The sequence below is a fragment of the Mobula birostris genome, chromosome 18, assembly GCF_030028105.1.
Source record: "Mobula birostris isolate sMobBir1 chromosome 18, sMobBir1.hap1, whole genome shotgun sequence".
Lineage (NCBI taxonomy): Eukaryota > Metazoa > Chordata > Chondrichthyes > Myliobatiformes > Myliobatidae > Mobula > Mobula birostris.
The window spans coordinates 45,117,358-45,144,463 of record NC_092387.1 but is presented as its reverse complement, the minus strand read 5'-3'; the positions used below and the strand labels follow the sequence as shown (position 1 = coordinate 45,144,463).

Here is a 27,106-nt window from a genome sequence, read left to right as displayed (position 1 = left end):
TTAAGAGGTGCCAAGATGAGGCATAGAAGGCTACAACCAGAAATTGGATTAATATAGTTGGATGCCCACCCATTGATTTTGACATGATGGACTGAATGGCCTTATTCCATGCTGTATGATTCTAGGACCCAAATGAATAGGATCCTGATCTTGAGCCAGGTCTGACAGGGCACCTTGGGATTACTCCCTGTGCCATGTGCCAGTGAGCTAAGGAAAGGAAGATTGTATAGGTGAATGTGTGTCCAAAGAGCTGCTGCAGAAGGGTGGCCTTCAGATACACGGGTTATTGACCTCTCTTCCAGGCAAGTAGGACCTGTACAAGAAGGACAGGTTACACCTGAACTGAAATGACACCAACATCTCTGCAGGCAAGTTCACCAGTACTGTTTGGGAGGTTTTAAGCTTGTGTGGTAGGAGGTGGGAACAGACCAGTAGGTTGGCAACACACACAAAATGCTGGAGGAGATCAGTAGGTCAGGCAGCATCCATGGAAATGAACAAACAGTCGACATTTTGGACTGAGACTCTTCTTCATGAATGACAGTAGATGGTAGGTTGGTGGGTGGAAGCTTTAAACGACAACATCAAACCTGCCTCAACCACTTCTGCTGGAAGCTCGTTCCACACAGCTACCACTCTCTGAGTAAAGAAGTTCCCCCTCATGTTACCCCTAAACTTTTGCCCTTTCACTCTCAACTCTTGCTCTGAGATACATGTTTGAATAGAGTTTAATTTTCTATCATTGTGGCAGGAAATCACTGAATCATAGAAACCCAATGGCACAAAAGGCCATACAGTCCATCCCATCTGCATTGGTCAAAAAAATAATTCTATCCATTCCAACATTTGGTCCTTAGCCTTACAGGTCATGATTCAAGTACATAGCCAAGTCCTATTCAAAATTTCTGCCCCTTTCCAACTCCTACCGTCTTCCGGATGAGAAGGTTTTTACTCATTTCACACGATCTTTACTTCTATATGGCCTTCATTACAGGAAAGGAATGGAGGGTTATGGGCTGAGTGCAGGTCGGTGGGACTAGGTGAGAATAAGAGTTCGGCACGGACTAGAAGGGCCGAGATGGCCTGTTTCCATGCTGTAATTGTTATATGGTTATATTGAGGGAACAGCAGAGGTTAGGTCAGTTATGCTAAATAAGGTGGGACTGACAGTCTGAAATGTGTTTATTTTTATGCATGGAGTATTAGGGCCAAGGTAGATCATCTTGTGGACGGATTAGTATGTGGAACAATGATGCTGTGACCGTTACAGAAAGCTGGTTGAGAGAAGGGCAAGATTTGGAAGCTCTGCTTTTCATGGTTTAGATATTTCAGAGGTGATAACAATGTAAAAGAGGTGGGGGTGAGGTGATGTCACACTACAAATCAGGGAGAATAATACTGCTATACTTAGAATGTCCTGGACAGTTCATCCAGGAAGGCCATATGGGTCAAGCTCAGGTTCATTCAATATGATGGAGTTGATTTCCAAAGTTCAAAGTAAATTTATTATCAAAGTACAGTACATATATGTCACCATATGAATATCTCATGTTCTTGATAGGTCCTTGCAAGTGAGTCCATAGGTTGTGGGAATATCTCAGTTGAAGGAGCAAGTGAAGTTGAGTGAAGTTAACCCCTTTGATGCAAGAGCTTGATGGCTGAGGGGGTAATAACTTTCCCGACTTTGGTGGCGTGAGTCGTGAGGCTCTTGCACCACCCTTCTGATGGCAGCAGTAAGAAGAGAGCATGTCCTGGGTGGTGGGGCCCCTGATGATGGATGCTGTTTTCCTACGACAGTGCTTCTTGTAGATGTGCTCGGTGGTTCGGAGGGCTTTACCTGTGATGGACTGGCCATAACCACTACTTTTTGTAGGATTTCCCATTCAAGGGCATTGATGTTTCCATACCAGGCTGTGATGCAGCCAGTCAATCTACTCTTTAGCTCACACCTATAGAAGCTTGTCAAAGTTTTAGATGATATGCCTAATCTTTGCAAACTCCTAAGGAGGTAGAGGTGCTGCTGTGCTTTGTTCATAATTACACTCATGTGCTGGGCCCAGGACAGGTCCTCCAAAGTAATAACACTGAGGAATTTAAAGCTGCTGACCTTCTCCACCTCTGATCCTCCGATGAGGACTGGGTCATGGACCTTTCGTTTCCTTCTCCTGAAATCAGCAATACGCTCTTGGTCTTGCTGATATTGGGTAAGAGGTTGTTGTTGTGGCACCACTCAGCCAGATTTTTAATCTCCCTCCTCTTATATGCTGATTCATTACTACCTTTGATTCAGCTTACAACAATGATGTCATCAGCAAACTTGAATATGCCAGTTCTTCTAATAGCCAGTGAGAGACAGAGGAATAGTTATACAGGCAGGTTTTGAAATGTGTAAAAACAGAGTTGTTGTAGTGGGAAATTTTAATTTCCTGAATATTGGAGATGGCTTTGATGGGCAGAATTTGTTAAGTGCGTCCAGGAGGGCTTCTTGAAGCAGTCTATAGATAGATCAACCAGGGAGGAGGCAATGTTAGACCTTGTATTAGGAAAGCATGGCCAGGTGATCAGACTTTCAGTGGGAGAGCATTTATAGATAAGGAATAAGACAGGTCATCAGTGAAGGGTGCAAAATTGGGGGAGGGGTAATTACAACAATATTAGACAGGAACTGAGGAGAATACATTGGGAACATATGTTATTGGGTAAATCCACATCTGACATGTGGGAGTTTTTTAAAAGACCATCTGGTTAGAATTCAGGACCAGCATGCTCTTATGAAGATGAAAGATAGGGATGGCTAGGTTTGGGGACCTCAGATGGCAAGAGGTGTTGTGAGTTTAGTCAAAAAGGAAAAGGAAGCGTATGTATGGTTTAGGGAGCTGAAATTGGCTGAGGCCTTTTCGGAATATAAAGGAAAAAGGAAAGAAACATGGAATCAGGAGGGCTAAAAGTAGACCTGAAATGGCCTTGGCAACTTAGAATAAGGACAATCTCAAGACATTTTGTACAATGTATTAGAAACATGAGGATGAACTACAGAGAGGGTAGAACTAATCGAGGATCACAGAGGGAATTTATGCCTAGAGCTGGAATAAGTGGGTGAGATACTAAATGAATACTTGATATTGATATTCAATAAGAAGTACGTGAATTAAATGTGGAATCGGGGAGGCATATGTTGCCCTATGTAGATATTGAGAAGCAGGAAGTGTTCATTCTCTTGAAGAACATTAAGATGGATAAGTCCCCAGAGCCTGATGGGATGTATCCCAGGACATCAAGGAAGGCAAGAAAGGATATATCTGTGGTCTTGAGAGAAATCTTTATATCATCTCTAGTCACAGGTGAGATTTTTGAGAGTTGGAAAACAAGCAATGTCATTCTTTTATTTAAGAAGGGCAATTGGGATAATTCAGAAATCTATAGTCCACTGAGCCTTAATTTCATGGGAAGGAAATTACTGAAGTTTCCTAGGGGCAGGATCTACTCGTATTTTGAATGACATGGACTTATTCGGGATGGATGGCATGGCTTTGTGCATAGGAAGTCCGTCTCAAATTTGATTGAGATTTTTAAGACGAACATGAAGATGGTTGATGAGGCTCAGGCAATGGAAGTTGTTTACATGGACTTTATTAAAGCATTGGACAAGGTCCTTCGTGGTAGACTACTCCAGAAGATTAAGTCAAAGTGAATAGGTAGGTTGGATTCTAAATTGTCCTGGAGATGGATGGTAGTGGACGGAGGGTGTTACTCTGTGTGGATGTCTGTGACCATTAGTGTTCTGCAAGGATCAGTGCTGGGATCTCTGAGCTTGAATGTTACAATGGAAATGAAAATTTGGAGGATACAGTCATTGATAGCATTGTACGAAGGCAGTTCATTATCTGTACTAGGTGTCTGTGCTGATTTTGTTCATTGTATACACTGGATGAATTCTTCCATCAATAACCATTAGGAACTAATACTAAAACACAATTTAATAGTACTGTGCAATTATTAATACAATGGATTCTGGTTAACTGGTCCACATTGGGACAAGTACATTTTGGCTCAATTAAGCAGCTGCCCCAATTAGCTGAAGCTGCATGGAAATAGTTACAAAGATAAGAAAAAAGACAAACTGAGTTACAAATTATGTACTTAAATAAAATACAGAACAAGTCAGAACATTAACAATAATACCACAGTACTATAAAACTAATGGTTATCAATGGAAAAATTCATCCAGTGTACACAATGAACAAAATCATCAGACACCTGTTACAGATATGAACTGCCTTCATACAATGCTATCAAAGATTGCATCCTCCAAATCTTCATTTTGGACTTCAAGATGATTATCAATACCTTCAAATTCTTCATAGTTCATAACTTGTTGAAGTAGTGAAATCTTTTCATTTTCACTCCTAGCTGTTTCTGTAATCTCCAAGCCTGAATGCTTGAAATTGCAGTGAGCAAAACAGTGCAGAATTTGTCTTGTTGCTCATTTCTGGCCAACTCTCAGTGACAAAAATCACTGCCACTGAGGCTATTTAAAAAGTGTTCTCTCTAAATGCAGAGTAGCATCTAACTGCCAGATAAGTGCATGCGACTGACTCTCGTTAGAACCTACTTGGTAAGTCTCCTGTCCCAGTTAAGTGGCACAGTGTCCCAAATAAATGGTGGAAATCCCGGCAATTTTCCGGATTTGTTTTTGTTCTTTAAGAATTCTCGCAAATAGGGAGCTCCCCAAATTAACCAGAATCCACTGTATATGTGAATGGTTTGGACAAAAATGTGGGTGGTCTGTAGCAAGATATTGTCTCCAACCATCTGGAACTGCCTCTCGGTTTTTTGCACTACCTTACTTCCCCTTTTCTATTTTCTATTTATGATTTATAATTTAAATTTTTACTATTTACTATCGATTTGTACTCCAGGGAGCACGAAACTGTGATGATTGTACGCTCTAGTATCAATTGTTTGGTGACAATAAAGTAAAGTATAAAGTATATGGATGGCGCAAAAATTGGTGGAATTGCTGGGATGTGGAAGATTGCCAAAGGACATAGCAGTAATAAGACTAGTTGTACTTGACTAAGAGAGAACAAAAATAAATCTTACGAAATTCTAATGAGGTTAGTTGGTATCAGTTCTGCTACATTCATCAAGCAGAGAATGAGAAATGAAGTTTAATCTAGACAAGCATGAGACAAATGTAAGAGTGAAGTTCACAGGACCCTGCAGAGATCCACACTTCCCTAAGGAGCAAACCTACACCTACATGAAATGGCATGCAGATGGATAGGATGGTAATGAAGGCATACGTTATGTTTACCTTCCTTGGTCAGAGCATTGTTCTTTGTTCTATGTTAAGAATATGGAGCCAATGTCAATGTGCACAGTTAAAGTAAAGAAATTAATTGAATGGCTGAACAAGCGTGTTGCGATAAATGGACTTCTCCTTTTCTTCTGGTCTTAATTTTTTTTCTCTCCACTACAAATTCTTTTACTAAATTGAAGTTGATGAATGCTTTGTAAAAGCTGCAGCATAGTATATTCATTTTATTACAGACAATATATGAAGAGTTTATTAATTTCGGGAGGAATTTCAGCCTGGGACATTTTGAATACAGTGTGTGGAACAAAAGCTGTTGTAAAGATTATTACAGGACGTTTATTTCCATTAACTGGATACCTTCAGGGTGGGAGAAAACATTAAACCTTCAAAACCTATGCACCATCTTCTCCCTGAATTTCAGTGCTAGTCCTCTTCCTATATAACATTTTCCTGAACAAAACAGCAACCTTCAAAATTAAATGTTCAAAAGTTAACATTTTGAAATGGATTAGTTTATAACCTCTGCCCCAGAACCCTCCAGTGCTGCACTTGAAGGCACTTTGCGGATTCCTTTACACAAATATAGTGTGGCAGTTCAGACATTTGGAATTGGAGAGCAATTTATTTGCCAAAGCAGACTGTACAGGGAATTAAGAACATTGGAAAAGATTGCTCATCTCATTAAACCCATTTCCCAGAGGTTATGTATGACTGTTTAGTCATGGACATTATTTCACTGATACTGCCCCTCACCACCACAAACCGTTGATCTTACTCTTAGGAATACCAAGTTCCTTCTGTTTCCTGTGAAGAGTTAAGCATTGCTATTAATACCTCTATAATCCTCAGTCCTTCTCGGCACCAGAGCCTTTTAGAGGTGTCACTTGGCCTCAGGTCAATCACATTCTCTGTCAGTCTGTTCCACGTGTTATCTAAGCTGTGGGGAAATCTTGAACTGTCCAGAGTACAGGTCCTCTGCAGCTTATGAATGGCAACATAGGTACAGCCTGTACATATAAATACATATTTAGAATAACACTCTCGATTTGGGAAAACGTTCGGAATATGAACAATTCGCCACTGAACCCTGCTGTGACCTGCGGACAACCGGTATTTTATACCAGTATCCTTTATGCTATGCTCATTGCCCGAGTTAGAGCTGGCTTGTTTTGGTTACTATGCATTTCATTTCATTTTGTATGTAATGAAATATGTCCCTTTTTACTATCATTTTGCTTGATAAGAACAATTTCTCATTTATCTGGAAATTAACTAAATAAACCAATTCTTAATAGGAATCAGAAGCGTCTTCAAGCTTGAGCCATTCATTTTTTCCAATTCCAATCCTTTGCCACCTGACAAAGATTTTAGGTTAATGTTGAGGATTTAAGGTATTTCATATGCTTCATACTGAGTAGTGTTGGTTTTTCATAACTTAACATGTTTTTAAATAGATCTTCATGTTCAAACTTGGAAAATATACTGTTCCCTTAAGAATCGTTTTATTACTTAATGGGTAAGAATCCAAAGTCATTTGATTTTTGGAGATACTGTATTGAGGCTGTGCCTCAGACTGTCATATATGGTGTGTCATTGAAACAATCCAGCTTGTATTAATTCCCCAAAATGTTGACATAAAGCAGTTGTGGATGACAAATTTGCAGAATTTGATCATGAGTGAATATTGAACTCTAATATGTTCGATGTTGTTGATGCTGCAGCAGTCCAAGATAACTTTATGGTCCAGGAGCCATTAGGTATTAACATCATTCAAGCAGTTCTTAAGGTCAAAAACAAGGGTGAAAGCCACTTGGTAGTGATCATTATAATCCTTGAAGCAGCATGCTTCAACGGATTGTTGCACTTGAATTAATGTTGAATCACTCACTTGAATCCCTGGGGCTTATCAATGTCCTAAGCTTCAGATTTTAACAAACGTTCCATTAAAAACAGTTTGGCCACTCCAAACCTCAGCAGGTACCGGTATTCTCAAGGTGGGTGTTCTCCCCCTCTGGTACTGCACAAGCCAAGCATCTCACTGCAGTGTTTTCCTTTGGTCTTTTTGATGTCGCTGAACCATTTTCTGACATCCTGTCGGGCTCCCTCATTACAGGAGATCATTTCATGACCTCACAGAAACCTCCATTGTATGTTGCTCTCCGGGGTTTGGGGATCACGGTGGTCCTGATCTTTGCAGACCTCCTCCATGATCAAATCAACTTTTACTGCTGGAAGTGTTCACTTTCACAGACTTTCTGTTGATTTACAGTGAATTGTGGGTGCTAGTCGCTCAGTTCTGGCTTACATTGATTAAAGAAAAATGGATTTTGATTCGGTTCTCTTCACTTGTACATGGAATTCCAAGTAGGACAGGTTAACTATCTATATGCACCATGGGGGATTCTCCCCTTTCCTATGTCCTGGCATTGAATTTCATTTTTGGATTCGCTTATCAAAGTTTAGATTTGGAACTTTTGAAATGGCTCTCCACAGTTGATTCTTGTAGGTATCTTGGACTTGGCTTGTTCCAAATTAGTAAAATACAGATAACTTTACTGTTTAGTAATTAAACCTGTTTCACAATAAACTTCATAACCAACTTCGTAGCATTATTGGAAATGTTACAAGGTATTTGAATCAAAATTTGTCAGGGATTTTAAAATTACATTTCCAGTACTTTTGTGGTTAATTGCAGGTTGGAATTTAAGTCATAAAGTGATACAGCATGAAAACACTTGAGTTTGCAAACACACTGCGCACTTTTTATTTTATGCAGTCATAGGGAGAACGTGGAAACACCACACAGACACCAGCAGAGGTTGGACAGTAGCTCTACCATTTGTACCACTGAACTGATTCCTGTGGGATGAATAAGCTTCAATTTTCATTGGAGATGTTGGTTAACCGTTGATGATGCTGTGAAAATTGTGAAATGTTTTGGTGAAATGGAGCCTTTGACGTATCTTGCTCCTTCTAGTTCTCTAGTTTCCTTTGGTCTTTTTGATGTCGCCGAATCATTTTCTGACATTCTGTTGGGCTCCCTCATTACAGGAGATCTAGCAGCAACACACACAAAACGCTGGAGGAACTCAGAAGGCTGGCAGCGTCTATGAAATAAAGTACAGTTAATGTTTCAGGCCGAAACCTTTAGGCAGGACTGGAGAAAAAAGCTTAGGAGTAGATTTGAAAGGTGGGGGGGGAGGCAGGGAAACACCAGGCGATAGGTGAAACTTGGAGGTGGGGGTGGAATGAATCAGTGCTAGGAAGTTGATTGGTGAAAGGTACAGAAGGCCATGGAAGAAAGAAAAAGGGCGGGGGGGGGGAGTGCAGCACCAGAGGGAGGCAATGGGAAGGGAAGAGGGGATGGAAAATGATGAGGGGGTGGGGAGGCATTACTGGAAGCTTGTGAAATCAGTGTTCATGCCATCAGGTTGGAGACTACCCAAACTGAATTTAAGATGTTGTTCCTCCAACCTAAGTGTGGCCTTATCATGACAGTGGAGGAGGCCATGGATGGATATATGGGAATGGGAAGTGGAATTAAAATGGGTGGCCACTGGGAGATCCTGCTTGTTCTGGTGGATGGAACGTAGTTTTATTTACAAATTGCCTTATTCAGATCTGTGACCATTGTTGCTGAAGAGGACATTATCATCAGGTGAAGTCCACCTGGAAGTCAAACAGGTCATACATGGTTCTCTTTCCCTTTGTTTACCATTCCCATATCCATCTGCCCATCACCTATACTCCTAGCTGCCTTCTATCCCCTCCACCATCTGCCCATCATTCCTTCCCGATGTGATTCCGCATTAGATTCCTGCTTTTACCTCTGCCTTCCCTTCCCTCTCCCCATCTGCTTATAGTTACTTGTTTCCTCATCTGTTTTCATCTATCACTCAGCAGCTCTATTCTTTAAGCTCTCACCTCCACCTCCCTCACCTGGCTTCAAGTGCCTATTATCCCCCTATCCATCTATAGCCTACCAGATTTGGTTCATCCCCTGCTCCCTCCCCATGTCCTTATACAGTCTATCACCTGTTCACGGTCAGTCCTTGTGCAGGACCTCAAAACATTGACTGTCTTTTTGCCTCCACGGATGTTGCTCAGCTTATTGAATCTCTCCAGCAGTTTGTTTCTTGAGACACTCAAGGCAGAGTCTTTCCTTCATCATTGGTAGAACCTTTCTCAGGTTTGCCGGTGTTTCAAGGCCATTGCTCACCACCATATTCTCAAGAACAATTGGTAATGGGCAATTGACATTGACCTTGCCATGGCTCCCTCACCTAGAGAACAAGTAAAAATATTCTTATCCAAACTTCTAAATTTAATTACTATCCTCTCGCACATTATTCATGCTGCTTGTAAAAATCAGATTGTTAGTCTTTATTTCAATGACTGAATCTCCAGTTGTATTGAGTCTGTAAACGTTCTCATCTTGTTTGTACAGGCCATGTCATGTACTTACTGTAATTCAGCAGTTAGAGCACTGCTGTGGTGGAAAACACTAATAAGTAAGTCCCCATCTGCCTATTCAGGTGAACATAAAAGTTCTTATTGATCTATACATGTTTAAATTCTTCAGTATCTGAAACGTCTACCTTGCTCATTAAGAAGGTGGTAGCCAAACACCTCTAAGTTATCATACGATTGGGCAGTCAACATGGTTTTATGGAAGAGAAATCTTGTTTCTGAAATATAAAAGATGTAATTAGAGGATTGATAAAGGTTATTGGTGGGTGGTTGGAAATTAAATGACGTGCATATAAAATTCACTGCAAGATGGGGGATTATGGGACATAATCATACATAACAGAGGATGGAGAATTAGATCTCTAACAGTAAGGAAAACGTAAGAATAAATGAATAATTCTCATAGTGATGAGCTGTGATGTGTGGCATGACACAGAAATTATTCCTGAACCTCAGCTATTTATAATTAATGTTCTTGGCTCAAATTGTAGAAACAAGTATGTCATAATAATCAGTTTTATGGATATTATAGAAGTGCGTACAAGGTCATTAAAGGGAAATGGACAGGCTAATTGAGTGGGGAGCAAGAGAATTGATGTGGAGAAATATGAGGCTATGTATGTTGGCAACAGGAATACAAAAGCAGGGTATTATTCAAATGGTTAAAATACCAGTGAATGTCAAAGTTGAAACTGTCTTCATATGTGCACATGGCTACAGAGTATATGCCATTTATTGTAAGAGCAGTGGAGTACAAAAGCAGGCTTGTGGTTGTGTATCTGGCAGGATCACACTTGAACTTCTTCATAGTTGTGGCCTCCTTATTTAAGGAAGGATATACTTTCCTTGGAAATGGTACGGTGAAGGTTTACAAGAATGCTTCCAGAGATGAAGGTTTCTTTTTATGAAAATATTGAATTATAATGCTTCTATACTTACATGAGTTTGGAAGAATGAGAGATGAGAGAGTTGTCAAATCCTGTCAGAATGTTGCCCCTTGTTGGGGAAATCTGGAGTTGGGGAAAAGTTGCAGGATAAAGAAATCCCCATTTACAATTGAGAAGAGAAGAATATTCTCCTTTGACAAATAACCACACATTTCAATGGTGGTGTGCAGAAGAGCATCTCTGAATGCACAACACTTCGAACCAGCAGCAGAAAACTCTGAACATACGCTCAGTAGCCACTTTATTAGGTACAGGAAGTACAAAATTGTATGCTGTGGAAATACAGAAGGTACCTAATAAAGTGGAAAATGAGCGTATATACTACTATATTGTAGTGAGTTAATTCTTTTATATTGAAATCTTTTTAAGTGCTCTTCTCAGTCTGCCGGTTGTTAAGTGTGCTGATTTTTCTAACATTTTCCATACACTTTTGCAATGTGCTCAGTCATTGCTGGAGTTTGCATTGAAAGGAAGTTCAACATTGTACCTTCAAGCCAGTTCCCTGTATGAGGCATTCCCAAACCAAAGCTCACCCTACATTCAAGGCTACGTACACAAAATGCTGGAGGAACTCGGTGGCATCTATGCAATGAACAAATAGTTGACGTTTCGGGCCGAGACCCTCCTTCAAGGCTTGTTGGACTTTACTACATTTTTGTACTGCAGCTATAATTTTCACTGGTTAAAGTGAAAAGGTGAATTATAGGTTCAAGACTTCTATCTTCTGTTTGTTGAGGTGCTAACCTGCAATTCTGGCAAAAACAAAAAAAAATGCAATCTGATGATTGCATAACATCACTGTCACTAAATGCATGTTCTGCTTTTGACAAATTTGTAAACTGTGGAAATGCATACAATGCCTTAATTTTTAGCAATCTGAAAATACCTAAATCATGCCATTTTGACTCTCCTTCCCATTCCAACATTGGTTTGTGGCTCCTGCTTCCTTACGCAGACTAGGAGAACAACATTTCGTATTCCACTTGGGTAGTCCACAACTCAATTTTATGAGCATTGACTTTTCCATTTTCAGGGAAAATGGAAGTCCTCTGTGTTCCCATCTCTCACTCCTTCTGACCCATCCCTGGTCCTCCCATGTTGTTCCCTGTTCCATGCTCCCTGTCCAGCCCTCCATCACCAGTAGCATCCCCCTTCTCACTCTTGGTTCTATCTTTTTACTACTCGCATTTCACCCTCCAGATCCCCTCCCCCATCTGCCCATCTCCCTCATTATCACCTTCCATACATATCTGGTTTCAGTGCCATTAACTTTCATGTCCCCACTCATCACTCTCCGGCTCTACCTTCACTCTCTCCTCCTCCCCCAGCCCACCATCAAATTTGGTTCTATCTATATCCCTCCTCCATCTACCTATCACAGTCCAGTCCCTCTCCTGCCCCTCTCCATCTCTTCACACAGACTTCCTTCCTTCCCCACTCTGTCCTGATGCGTGATCCCTACCCTAATATTGCCATTTCTTTCACCTCCACAGATGCTACTCAGTCCACACAGTTCCTCCAAGGGTTTGTTTCTCACTGAAAATATTACCATGTTATTAAATGAATTTTATGTTGAAAAACAATACTGCAGGCTTCACATTTATCGACAGTTTTGCTGTTTCAGATGAACACAATTCAATATTAACCAATCTTTTCTGTGAAGCTCTGCCTATGGCATGGGATGTCTGTTTACGTTGCAGGGCAATAAAAAGGCTGTTAATCTCTTTATGAAGAATGTGCTTCCAGTTTTCTTCAGGAAATCTTTCCCTTGTATTTTAAAAACAGAATGAATTTACACATCTGCTATTTGTTTTAACTGCATTTTTTTCTAGCAAATTTACATCCTGGGTATTCAGAAATGTTCCATGACTGCTCGTGATTGTAAAGGCAGCTCTTGGTATTTATCTCAGCCCTTCTAATCCACAAAAGTGTTTGACCACCTTAGCTTATTGAACTAGACTACTAAATCTTCAGTGGAAAGCTGGTTTATGTAGATTAAATGTCTGATACAGTACCCATGGTCTAACTGTAATGTTTTGTAACTTCAAAACATTAAATCAATTCAAAGGTGATACAGGATTCTGAAATGAAGGTGTAACTTCGAGTTTACTTTAAGTGAGGTGCACATATATCAAGTGGTAGCGTGCTGATGTATATAATTCACTTATTTATACATATAATTCGTAATGAATTATTAAAAGGAAAGAGAGTGCAGGAGATGCTCAGTGGATCAGGCAATATCTGGAGAGAAAAGCAGAGTTAATCTTCTAAGTGGTGACCTTTCAAAGTTCAGATTTATTCCCAAAGTATGTATAGTATATCATAATACAACCTTGAGATTCATCTTTTTGCAAGCACTCTGAAAACAAAGAAATGCAATAGAATTCACTAAACAACACACACAAGACCATCACGTATCCAATTTGCAAAAGGGGATCAATCATGCCAACAGTAAACACAAAGTAAATAAAAACACATGGAGCATGAACTGCAGAGCCCGTTCAGTGCTGAGGAGGGTGAAGCACGTCCAGGAGCCGGATGGCTGCTCCTGAACTTGGTGGCATGGGACTCAAGACTATACCTCCTGACTGACAGTAGTAACAAGAAGAGAGGGGGACAAGTCAAGGGCAGACAAAAGTTCAAGTTCAGACAAAAGGCAAGTGTTAATTTTCTGCTCTCATCCTCAATGATTTTAAGCTTCCTTAACGCTTTAATCGGTGCAGAGTAATGGAGCCAACCACAGGTTCGTGTGCTGCTATCAGACCTCGAAACAGCGTCCACCCCCAGCAATGGCTGTCCCGGCTGTACCTGTGCGCTTGAGAGATTCGTCCCCCAGGAGATCACAAAAGCATCAGACCATTTAGACTCTTTGTTAGAACTTTCATCCGATTCCAGTCTCTCTTAGAACTGCAGGTGTAAAATGTTAAAGGAGTTGAGCCTAAAACTCCCTTATTTGCACATGTGGGGAATAAAAAACTGAAGTAATCAGTGCACAGATGAAGGGCTGGAGTGCATATGAGCCTCTGATATTTTCTGTCTAGATGTTTAATATTATCCACTGGACGTCTTTGATATTTTTTGTGTAGTGGGCTTGGATGGTTTATGTATAATGGTTTGGACATGTGTTTGGGATCAAGTATTTCTGGATGAGTTTGACTGTTTCGTGAATAAGGTTTTGAATACTTGTGGTTGGGGACAGGCTTAGAGTTTTTTAATATGTTTTTAGTGTTTGTTTTTTATGTGTGGGTGTTCATTTTTGTCTTCAGTTGTTGTTTTTCCAAGTAAACTACTAAATTTCGAATTGTGACCTGTGTTACTAATCTGATACATTAGATAATTTTCCCACTTCCACTCACTAGCAGTAAAACTGGAAGCTATCAAAAAAAAATTGGAAAAAGTTAGTAATCAAATGCTACATGCTTCGCTCCCACCCTTCCCTCCACCCCAATATAGGCGATAAGTAAGAGGAGCAGAATTAGGCCATTTGACCCATCGAGTCTGCTTCGTTATTTCACCATGGCTGATCCAATATAAAGTTCATAAAAGTGTTTATTAATATTTTCCTTTCAGAGCAAACAAAACGTGTTTTCAGCATAATAGGCTGGAATTTTATTGCTACCAACTGTGTATTAAACTGAGCAGATGCAGATGGAAATCTGATAGAGTGGATAACATATCCAGAGGGAACATGTCAAACTGACCCATTAGTGAATATCAAGCACCCTGAAAACAAAACAGGATATTTCCTGACGATCGAATTAAAAGTTAATCTGCCACTGGGGGAAAAAAATTCCTTTAGATGCATCATCTTACATTGACACCTAAATGGAATGTGTAGAATATCTTTCCCAGTTATTAATTAACTATTTAGTGTTGCAGATATCAAGGACAAGAAGGATTTTGCTTCCTGAGTACTTTTGGGTGTGCCTTATGGATTTTGGTCTGCTGATCATGAAAATCTCAATATTTGTTATTTCAAATCATAATTCAAGTCAATTAAAATGTTGCCCACAATGTAAGCTGAAAAATTTTCTATCTTGCCTAGGCATGAATAGGCAGGGCAGATGCTGCATTGCAGGACAGGTTTTAGAAAGCTTATAAAAGCATGATACACACACTGTACTATGCAGTGCATTTGCCTGTATATCAGTTTGCGATCACATTGATGTGCATTCTCTTTGCACATAGCATTTTGTGTGTACTCATTATAAGAAAGTAATTATATTTTCAGGAGTATTTATGATAGCAAAATGTTTAACCAATATTGCAACAGCTGCGATACTTTCTGTTATATTTGTGGCAAATATATGCTTAAATCTCAAAAACAGAGCATGACTCCTCTTATTAAGAAAGCTTATGAGCTCTACTTTTGGTGTAAAATTGTTGACAAAGCCTGGCTCCTCACATTTGTTGTATTCCCATTTATACTTCTTCCTTGCGCTGTCAGTGACAAGCACGGTGAAAGATTTCACCAGGACTTTGCGACCACGGAGAAATTATATCAGGGCAACTGGAATCCATCAATGCTGGCTGATTATTGTTAGCGAGAAACCTCAACACTGAGTACAAATGAAAATTATCAGCAAAACATTCTTTAGCTTAGTCAGCAATGTTATACAATTAAACACATTATATTCAACAAAAATTAACTTATTATTTCTTCAAATTCCTACATGATACAAGTAGTCTGAAATCATTTGTGTTCAGCTTTAATCAGTCCATCATAACAAAAAAATTTCTGAGGAAGCAACACTTACAAAAAAATTTGTTGTCCTGTGTATTTAGATCCAGTGAGCAGACCATTCATATACAATTCATAACAGTTTAAACACAGAATCAGGTTTAATATCACCAGCATATGTCATGAAATTTGTTAACTTTATGGCAACAGTACAATGCAATACATGATAAATATAGAGGAAAGAACTTAGATACATTAAGTACTTGTCTATCTGTTAAATAGATTAAGTTAAGATGAATAGTGCAAAAAACATTTTTAAAAAGTAGTGAGGTAGTGTTTATGGGTTCAATCAGATGGCAGAGCAGAAAAAGCTGTTCCTGAATCGCTGATTGTGCGCCTACAGGCTTCTGTACCTCCTTTTCGACAGTAACAGTTTGAAGAGGATACGTCCTGGGGAGTGGAGATACATAATGATGGACACCGCCTTCCTAAGGCACAGCTCCTTGAAGATGTCTTGGATACCACATAGACTAGCACCCATGATAGAGCTGACTAATTTTACAATTTCTGCAATTTATTTCTGACTAATTTCTGCAATTTATTTCAATCTTACACAGTGGCCCTCCCCCCCCCCCCCCATACCAGATGGTGATGCAGTCAGTCAGAATGCTCTTCACGGTACATTTATAGAAGTTTTCCAAGTGTTTTAGTTGACGAGCCAAGTCTCCTCAAACTCCTAATGAAATATAGCCACTGTCTTGCCTTCTTTATAGCTGCATCAATACTTATAAGTGAAATTGAATTTCTGTTTTTCCAGATCACAATATTTTCAGTTTGACAGATTCCATTTAATGATGATGGAATATCTTAAAACGAGTTGTGAAAATATTTGTACCCTCCACTTCAGCTTTCCGAAACCACCATTCCTTCATGAGAAACAGGGTAGATCAGTATATCAATTGTTACATTGCAGCTGTAGGTCCAGACTGGGTGAACTGTTATGCACCCTTCAAACCATGAATGAACTGTTCATTGTGTTGTCAACATGAAATTTATACTTGGGCCATGACCAAAAATGACCACAATAAAATTGCCCTAAGTTTAAAGGGAGCCTTTATTAACCTTACTTCCTCATGGTTTGATCAGTAATTTATTTAATAGGAATTATAGAAACCTGCAGAATAAATAAGTGTCCACTTTTACTAGACAGAGCTCTATTTAACACCTTAAATTTAGCAATGCTGATGTTTATTCTAAATGGCCTACCATTACGCAATTCATTTATTGGTGATATGTGACTCCGAGGTTCAGGAGCTGAAACAGCATTCCCTATAATCAGGAATTTTTATAACAGTTTCTAATATGTATGCAATTTATTTTAGAGGACTCTTGTGTTTTAAATGTTGCTTTCATGTGAAAAGCTGTGGAGGTGTGTTTTGGGAAATAAAATTTTACATGCTACATGCAGTAGATGGATATTGTTTTTAAAATGTGATTAAGATTTTGGAAAAGACTCCCTTCTTTCTGCTCAATGATTTATTTGAGTGTAAGTCAAGAAATGTTATCTGTCTGAGATTAAATCATCTTGATCCTGTGCCAGCTAATCAATAATCCAGGAAAGCTCAGGGTCATTAAGAACAATGATTTATTGTATTTCAAAATATGAAAGACAGCAATATCTAAAATACAAGCTTGTTATTACAAGCTATTAGAATTCTATAACTGCATTTAAACTTCGAGAAACATCGGTGTTAAAGTGCATTCCTTCATGAAGAACGTTCCTAAATTAAAATCAAAAAGGGCTTTAAAGCAGCTAGATCTCCTAATAAAAACTCTGTTATTTAAGTTTGGACTCCACTTTCCATTCTAATAGTTACCTTAGCTAGGTTGTGCTACAGCTTATAGACTGATAATCCTTGGTTCCCCATTTGTTAACAATTATATTAACGTTCTTTGTTTCTTTCTAGGGCCACCAGGAGAAAAAGGAAGACATGGTCGCAGAGGTGTTCCAGGTATGTGCCACAGTGGTGAGGTATTCTCTCAGAATAAACAACATGGTGCTCTCATTCCATCTCTCATAGACTGCCACAAAGAGATTGGTTCATTGGTTATTATTAACCTTTAATTTTTACCAGTCCTTGTAGGAGAACCTAGTGCAATTCAAGCACAAGTTACCACCTTCCAAAATTTGCTTCCATTGAAGTCGACACCGGGGAGTACAACAGGCAGCAATACACTACAATAACAAGCAACCTGCTGGACGATTTTGACCAACAATGTCAACAGATCCTATTCTATGTAGATACTGTTCAAACCACTGTCCCTTCAACAGATTGTTGCTCCAGATCTGTTGTCTCTTATCTCTCCTGCAATACTCTACTACCTCAATAGGTACATTTAATGTCAGAAAAATGTATACAATATGCATCCTGAAATTTTTTTCTTCACAAACATCCACAAAAACAGAGGAGTGCCCCAAAGAATGAATGACAGTTAAATGTTAGACCCCCATAGACACCCCCCCAACTCCCCCTCCCACGCATCAGCAGCAAAGCAACAACCCCCACTTCCTCCGCCAGCAAAAAAGCACCAGCACCCCCATCGAACATTCAAGCGTGCAGCGAAGCATCAGTAAAGACACAGACTTGCAGGACCCCAAAGTCTACCCGTTCACCCAGTAATTCGACATGCCACAGGCTTGATCTTTCCCTAATAAGGAAAAAAAGAGGTGTCCCTGTTTCACAGCGAAGAACCATAGAAACTACAGCACAGAAACAGGCCCTTTGGCCCTTCTTGGCTGTGCCGAACCATTTTCTGCCTAGTCCCACTGACCTGCACACAGACCATATCCCTCCATACACCTCCCATCCATGTATCTGTCCAATTTATTCTTAAATGTTAGAAAAGAACCCGCATTTACCACCTCGTCTGGCAGCTCATTCCATACTCCCACCACTCTCTGTGTGAAGAAGCCCCCCCTAATGTTCCCTTTAAACTTTCCCCCCCCACTACCCTTAACCCATGTCCTCTGGTTTTTTTCTCCCCTTGCCTCAGTGGAAAAAGCCTGCTTGCATTCACTCTATCTATACCCATCATAATTTTATATACCTCTATCAAATCTCCCCTCATTCTTCTACGCTGCAGGGGATAAAGTCCTAACCTATTCAACCTTTCTCTGTAACTGAGTTTCTCAAGTCCCGGCAACATCCTTGTAAACCTTCTCTGCACTCTTTCAACCTTATTTATATCCTTCCTGTAATTTGGTGACCAAAACTGAACACAATACTCCAGACTCGGCCTCACCAATGCCTTATACGACCTCATCATAACATTCCAGCTCTTATACTCAATACTTCGATTAATAAAGGCCAATGTACCAAAAGCTCTCTTTACGACCCTATCTACCTGTGATAACACTTTTAGGGAATTTTGTATCTGTATTCCCAGATCCCTCTGTTCCACTGCACTCCTCAGTGCCTTACCATTAACCCTGTATATTCTACGTTGGTTTGTCCTTCCAACGTGCAATACCTCACACTTGTCAGTATTAAACTCCATCTGCCATTTTTCAGCCCATTTTTCCAGCTGGTCCAAGTCCCTCTGCAGGCTCTGAAAGCCTTCCTCACTGTCTACTACACCTCCAATCTTTGTATCATCAGCAAACTTGCTGATCCAATTTACCACATTATCATCCAGATCATTGATATAGATGACAAATAACAATGGACCCAGCACTGATCCCTGTGGCACACCACTAGTCACAGGCCTCCACTCAGAGAAGCAATTCTCTACCACCACTCTCTGGCTTCTTCCATCGAGCCAATGTCTAATCCAATTTACCACCTCTCCATGTATACTTAGTGACTGAATTTTCCTAACTAACCTCCCATGTGGGACCTTGTCAAAGGCCTTACTGAAGTCCATGTAGACAATATCCACTGCCTTCCCTTCATCCACTTTCCTGGTAACCTTCTCGAAAAACTCCAACAGATTGGTCAAACATGACCTACCACGCACAAAGCCATATTGACTCTCCCTAATAAGCCCCTGTCTATCCAAATGCTTGTAGATTCTGTCTCTTAGTACTCTCTCCAATAACTTACCTACTACGACGTTAAACTCACCGGCCTATAATTTCCCGGATTACTTTTTGATCCTTTTTTAAACAACGGAACAACATGAGCCACTCTCCAATCCTTCGGCACTTCACCCGTAGACAGCGACATTTTAAATATTTCTGCCAGGGCCCCCGCAATTTCAACACTAGTCTCTTTCAAGGTCCGAGGGAACACTCTGTTAGGTCCTGCGGATTTATCCACTTTAATTTTCCTCAAGACAGCAAGCAGCTCCTCCTTTTCAATCTGTACAGTTTCCATGGTCTCACTACTTGATTCCCTCAATTCCATAGATTTCATGCCAGCTTCCTTAGTAAATACAGACGCAAAAAACCTATTTAAGATCTCCCCCATTTCCTTTGGTTCCGCACAAAGCCGACCACTCTGATCTTCAAGAGGACCAATTTTATCCCTTACAATCCTTTTGCTCTTAATATACTTGTAAAAGCTCTTTGGATTATCCTTCACTTTGACTGCCAAGGCAACCTCATGTCTTCTTTTTGCCTTCCTGATTTCTTTCTTAAGTATTTTCTTGCACTTCTTATACTCCTCAAGCACCTGATTTACCCCCCTGCTTCCTATACATTTCATACAACTCCCTCTTCTTCTTTATCAGAGTTGCAATATCCCTTGAGAACCAAGGTTCCTTATTCCTATTCAATTTGCCTTTAATCCTGACAGGAACATACAAACACTGCACTCTCAAAATTTCCCCTTTGAAGGCTTCCCACCTACCAATCACATCTTTGCCAGAGAACAACCTGTCCCAATCCACGCTTTTTAGATCCTTTCTCATTTCTTCAAATTTGGCCTTCTTCCAGTTCAGAACCTCAACCCTAGGACCAGATCTATCCTTGTCCATGATCAAATTGAAACTAATGGTGTTATGATCACTGGAACCAAAGTGCTTCCCTACACAGACTTCTGTCACTTGCCCTAATTCGTTTCCTAACAGGAGATCCAATATTGCATCCCCTCTAGTTGGTCCCTCTATATATTGATTTAGAAAACTTTCCTGAACACATTTTACAAACTCTAAACCATCTAGAAGCCTAACAGTATGGGAGTCCCAATCAATGTATGGAAAATTAAAATCTCCTACCACCACAACTTTATGTTTCCTGCAGTTGCCTGCTATCTCTCTGCAGATTTGCTCTTCCAAGTCTCGTTGACTATTGGGTGGTCTGTAATACAATCCCACTAATGTGGCCATACCTTTCCTGTTTCTCAGCTCCACCCATAAGGACTCAGTAGACAAGCCCTCTAATCTGTCCTGCCTGAGCACTGCTGTAATATTTTCCCTAACAAGCAATGCTACTCCCCCACCTTTCATTCCCCTGCCTCGATCACATCTGAAACATCGGAACCCTGGAATATTAAGCTGCCAGTCCTGCCCCTCCTGTAGCCAAGTTTCACTAATTGCTACAACATCATAGTTCCACGTGTCAATCCACGCCCTCTACTCATCCGCCTTCCCAGCAATATTCCTAGCATTGAAATATATACACCTCAGAAGATTTTTACCACCACTCACAACCTTTCTATCAGCGGATTTGCTTAAACTTTCAACATCATTTATTTTCACCCCAGCCACACTGTCAGCTCTGGCACTCTGGTTCCCATCCCCCTGCAAATCTAGTTTAAAGCCTCCCCAACAGCACTAACAAACCTCCCTGAAAGGATATTGGTCCCCCTGTGGTTCAAGTGTAACCCGTCTCTCTTGTACAGGTCCCACCTGCCCCAGAAGAGGTCCCAATGATCCTGAAATCTGAAACCCTGCCCCCTACACCAGTTCCTCAGCCACTTGTTCCTCCTTCAGAGCATCCTATTCCTACCCTCACTGGCACCTAGCACAGGTAGCAATCCTGAGATTACCACCCTTGAGGTCCTGCTTTTCAACTTCCTACCATGCTCTCTATACTCACTGTCCAGGACCTCTTCACTCTTCCTTGCTATGTCATTGGTGCCTATGTGCACCACGACATCTGGCTGATCACCCTCCCATTTCAGAATGTCATGCAATCGATCAGAGACATCCTTGACCCTGGCACCTGGGAGGCAACAAACCATCCTCGATTCTTTGTCACGACCACAGAACCTCCTGTCTGCACCTCTAACTATCGAGTCCCCTATCACTACCGCTCTCCTCTTTTTCCCCCCCTCCCTTCTGCACTGCAGAGCCAGACTCAGTGCCAGAGATCCGGCTACTGCAGCTAGTCCCAGGTAAGTCATCCCCCCCAACAGTATCCAATGTGGTATACTTGTTGTTGAGGGGAATGGCCACAGGGGAACCCTGCTCTCCCTGCTCTTTCCTCTTCCCTCGCCTGACAGTGACCCAATTTCCTGTCCTCTGCTCCTTTGGTGTAACTACCTCCCTGTAGCTACGATCTATAATCTCCTCATTCTCCCGAATGATCCGCAGGTCATCCAGCTCCTGCTCCAGTTCCCTAACGCGGTTTGTCAGGAGCTGCAGCTGGATGCACTTCTTGCAGGTGTCGTTGTCAGGGACACCAGAGGGCTCCCTGACTTCCCACATCCTGCAAGAGGAGCATTCCAACATCCTGCCTGGCATTCTCACTGCAGTAAACAATCTGAACAAAAAACTTACCGGAACCTACCCTGGCCTCTGCCTGTTCTCGCCGAAGCCTGTTGAGCCAAAGCCGTCCCACTCTGACTTAGTCCACTCCGACAATGGCAGCTACAACGATGGCCGCTGTATATGGTGGTCTGCTTTTTAAACCTTGGCGCGCTACATCACGCGCCTGCGCAGTGCAGACCCTTCTCCCTGAGCAGTGTTTAAAAAAAAACGGAGGGAGACATAACAAAACAACTCATTGATTTATGTTGTTATAAGTCTGTTGCGTTGCTTTTTCCGAGCTCTGTGCCCAAAGAGCTCGGGTGTCTGAGCACACAGCCAGCAACCGGCTCGCAGCTTTCGATCTTCTGTGTACTCCTACGACACATCAAGTGGTGGCACCGGCCTCGAATCAGCCCGTCTCCAGAGCCACGAAAATCTGGCACCCTGAAGGCACGCTAATCTCCCAGGCTGCGTCCTTGGTATATCAAAAAGCGGCCGGTCGTGAGGCCCTGAGAGCGGATCCCATTTCCACAAAGAGCCAAAGTCAGCATGTAACTCCAGGTCAGGGTTTTCAAAAGAACCCTGAAAAGGGAAAAAAGATTAAAGATAGAAATAGAGCTGTTTCCGAAGATGCAAGTAAAGGAGGCACCGTTAGGTGGCATCATCCTAAGCTCCGCCCCTCCTGGCAAAAAAAAGGAGTTCCTTTTCCTGTGTCTCTACAGCGACCCAGTAAAAGTGATCTGTTTGAGATATGATATTGATCCATCCTACCCCCTAAAGAACTTGTAATATACAGCAATCAAGTTGTATAATACATTATGTAATGATTCATGTGATGAAGCAAATGAGAGTTTGCATGGTAGTGCAGCAGTTAGTGTAATGCTATTACAGTGCCTTTGGCCCGGGTTCGATTCTGCAGCTGGCTGTGAGGACTATGTATGTTCTTCTCATGACTGTGTGGGTTTCCTCCATGTGCTCTGGATCCCTCCCACATTCCAAAAGTGTAAAGGTTAGTAGGTTGATTGGTCACATGGGTTTATCTGGGCACCGTGGGCCTGTTGGACCGGTAAGACTTGTTACCGTGCTGTATCTTTGAATGAAAAAAAGTAAGAAAGAAATTTAAATGTGTATTTGTGCATTATTAATTGGATTCTCAATTTCCAACATGGAAAATGTATGTATTGAATATAAGCTAATTATTTTGTCTTTTGGTATTGGTTAATTTCAGCTGCTCTTTCCTATAAATTGGAGAAATTAATGTCAGAGTTGTTTTAATGGATCTGTTATCAGTTGCATTCTATGAAACTACCAAAGAGTAATATGTTTTCTTTCCAAGGTGTGAACTCTGCATAATTTGGTTAGCTGGCTTTGTCACTATTCTGCAATTCTGAAGTTGTAGATTTCCAAGTCGTTTTTTAGACTGTCTTTTCCTTGAGTAAGCTAGTCACCAGTGGCTTTTGGTGGTACACAGACTGGACCAACCTGACCATATGTCAGGTTCTATTAAACATCCTGCAATTGTCTCTCTGCACCATATATAATAAAATGGTGAATTCCTACTTTCCTGAAGGGCTTCCTTTCTTGTCTTCGGAAAGATGTACCAATATTCTACTTTCAAAGTTAGTGTACATCTTAGGGTCTGTGATAGAGGGGAATACTGTAGTGGTGCAGTCTTCTCTTTTTTTTAAAAAAGTGTAATTAGTAAATGATGGCAAATACATTAAAATGATTCAATACATTTTAGTACGACTCTGGAATATCATATTTCATTCAATAATGGAAAACAACCAAATAATTTTTAAAAGCCCTAAAGAATAAATATTATTACTCATTCCTTTACTAAAAAAAATTGGCATTGCATCCATTTTGTTCATTCTCGCTTTCCTCCCTTAATGTTCTTTCCCCAAATGAAATGTATTTTAAAAATAGGAGTTGATAAGAAATCTTGGGAAGTAGTGTTTCAAAGTTGACCCCAGTCTGACCCAGTTCTGCAAAATGCTGGGGATAAAGATGTGGAAATCAACCCCCTTCCGAAGGCAGTCATGTCTTGGGGCTGCAGGGTTCAGTTTGGACAACGGACACCACATAGGAACACTCACTTTGGGAATGTTTCTCAGTTCCATTTATTAAATTAAACGCCGTGTGATTTTCTTTTAACCTCTTGTAGAATAATGGTAATTTCTTTGCTGTTCAAGGACTAACGGCTACCTCTCCTTGCATTTCTTCCACTTCCTATGTCTGTCAGCTAGACTAAGATTGGGGAATATAAATTTCAGGAAAGAATATCTCAAGGCACCTTTATTTTCTTAAACAATTCTGTAATTATTTAGTCATGGCAGAGATGGTAATAATTGATAGAGCTTGTTTATTTCTAGCAAAGCACATGAAAGCGGTTGTTCATAAAAAAAAAAGTCTTCAAGAACTTAAATCCTAAGATCTTTTACAGATCTTTGTCTTTTTCCATGGGGGTGGCAGGGTAGCGTAGCAGTTAACGTAACGCTATTACATCATCAGCAGTCTGGGTTCAGTTCCATCGCAGTCTGTAAGGAGTTTATACATGCTCCCCATAACTGCATAGGTTTCCTCCGGGTTTTACGGTTGCTTCCCACATTCCAAAGATGTACATGTTGATAGGTTAATTGGTCACATGGGTGTATTTGTGTAGTGCAGCCTCATTGAGCCAGAGGGCCTGTTGCCATGCTGCATCTCTCTTTTTTAAAAAAACTATTGCTTATAGTCTGCATGAGATTGTTGTCCATGATCTCCCTTCAAATAGCCACTCATACAGGGTCCATATTGTACTTTACTACAATTGAAGTTTTTTTTTATGTGGGTAGGTCATTGAGATTTTTCTTTATAACATGAGAAAATTCAAACCTCAAGTTTTTTGCATGATTGCCTTGCTGTAGTTATGCAAGGTCCTCAGAGAAGTTGGTCTGAGCCAGATGTGTAGATCTCCACAGCACAATTCTATCCACATAATGGGCATTTTTGGGGATAATGAGCCATCATCACTGAAGAGACTTGGAAGGGCAGGTTTGTCAGGTGCCAGCAGTAGATAGGGCATCAGACTGGTGCGTTCTCAGAACCTTGTGAGAAGCATCTGAGTTGTCCCACTGAATTGGGACCAATTTCATCCATACTCTCTGTCCTTGTCTCTGCCCCTTTTAAACTGAAATGTGACCTTCCTCCATATTTGGCGCACGAGACTAGCAGTCACCAGATAGGATCATCTTTACTGTCAAGGAATTGTCATGGTGATAATTCCTTGAAAGCAAAGGTGACCCTATTTGGAGTATCACAACCTCGGGCTCACAGACACTGCCATCTGCTGGTCAGTTAGCTGCAGGAAGCCTCACCCATGGGGCCGAGTCGTGGATTGTACAGCACAGGAGTGGGCTGCCTACCTTGTCCATGCCAATAGTTTTGCCCTTCTACAGTAATCCCAGTCCAGATGTAGGTCAGTTCTGTTGAAGTGAATTTCCTCCAGGGTGCTCCAGATTCCTCACACATTCCAAAGACATGCAGGTTGGTAGGTTAGTTGGTCACATGGGTGAAATTGTGTGGCGAGGGCTCACTGGGCCAGAAAGGCCTGTTACCATGCTGTATCTCTTAAGTAAATAAAATAAACACTGATTCGAAGATTAGAGGTAGATACTACTGGCAAGAAAAGAGGAAAGTTGTTTAAATATGGGAAGAGTGATGGCACATGGAGTGATTCGCCAACTGGGACAAGGAGCCCCTGTGTTTAGTGACAGCAGTTAACAATTCACAGAATCCTCAATCTATTCCAAGAGCTGTGGCAACAATGGTTTAAATGAAAATTATAGGATATATTTGAAAACATAAAGATGGTAATATTGTTGGGAGACACTTTAAGGCACATATATTTTGCTACTTTCAGCTTGATCAATGTATTTGTTGAGCGCTGAGTCATTAATCTCAATTTCTGACCCAGCTTCTAAGTTGGGGAAATGACATTTTATTGAGATATATTTCCATACGACATAGGAGCAGAAGTAAGCCATTTGGTCCATCAAGTCTGCTGGCCATTCCATCATAACTGATTGATTCACCCTCTGAAACCCATTCTTCTGCCTGAATTTCAACAAGAAGTACTTAGTTCCATTTTCCTGATAAGTGGGATTTTTACAGGAGTTGGATGCGAAAACTTTAAAAGAGTTTAAAATTTCTTTTTATGTCCATTTAGTGTATAAAATAAATGTATGTGAATGGATTTTGTCTGTTCTTATTCTACATAAAGAACTCTTCCCTTTACATTGTGTCATCCATCTGAAATGTAATGCATTTTTTAATGCTTTGTCTCTAGGCTAAGTAATTAAACCAATGATGAATCTTGTATTAATTCTATGTTGAGCACCACAGGAGAATAATATGCTTTTTCACTCTTTTCTTCTGTTCACAGGGCCAGCTGTAAGTACATGAAACGCTAGTTGTGCCTAAGAGAAAAGGTTGGGTCAAAAATAACAGCGTCTGTCTCTAAGCTTCTGTTTGGTGTACTGGACCTTAGATATTAACTTATTTCTGCTAAATCTTTGCCATGTCATCATAACTTTCCTTGGTCTTTGCAGAATGTATATTTGTTGTGATGCTGTAAAACCTTTGCACCAGTGCACTTATAAATTTTGTATCTTTAAAAGTTAAAATTAATAAAGTCAGCTTTATCCCTTTGGCTTGTTGGGCTATGTATATAATATGTTAATTTTTTCCCCTTTCTACTGATTTTTATCACTTCAGGGAGCTCCAGGAAGAGATGGCTTTCCGGTAATTAGCCTTAAACTGCACCCCTCTCCTTGTCTAATCCTAACTCTGTGTTTGCACTTGTCTGCCTTGTTTTAACAGGCTTTGTCTACCCCATGCTACGTTCCAAAGCTTGCCTTTTGCTGACTTCTGTCCACTCCCACGTAATCCTGATAATAATTCATGTGTTCTATTTTTTCGCCTTAACAATGTGGAAAAAAAAATTCATTTAGG

At 40.6% G+C, this 27,106-nt stretch overlaps 2 protein-coding genes across 2 annotated transcripts in view; both read left to right on the top strand.

Moving 5' to 3' along the window:
* The window catches only part of LOC140212086 (collagen alpha-1(XIII) chain-like), a 132,564-nt gene extending 105,982 nt beyond the window's left edge, over positions 1–26,582 (top strand). The window contains exons 3-4 of the mRNA XM_072282590.1: positions 17,386–17,430; positions 26,538–26,582. Coding sequence (XP_072138691.1) covers positions 17,386–17,430; positions 26,538–26,557 — 65 coding nt within the window. The 3' untranslated portion in view covers positions 26,558–26,582. The remainder of the gene's footprint in view (positions 1–17,385; positions 17,431–26,537) is intronic.
* The window catches only part of col13a1 (collagen, type XIII, alpha 1), a 123,552-nt gene continuing 122,987 nt past the window's right edge, over positions 26,542–27,106 (top strand). Inside the window, exons 1-2 of the mRNA XM_072282588.1 lie at positions 26,542–26,545; positions 26,870–26,896. The gene's annotated coding sequence lies outside the window, so the exon portion shown is untranslated. The remainder of the gene's footprint in view (positions 26,546–26,869; positions 26,897–27,106) is intronic.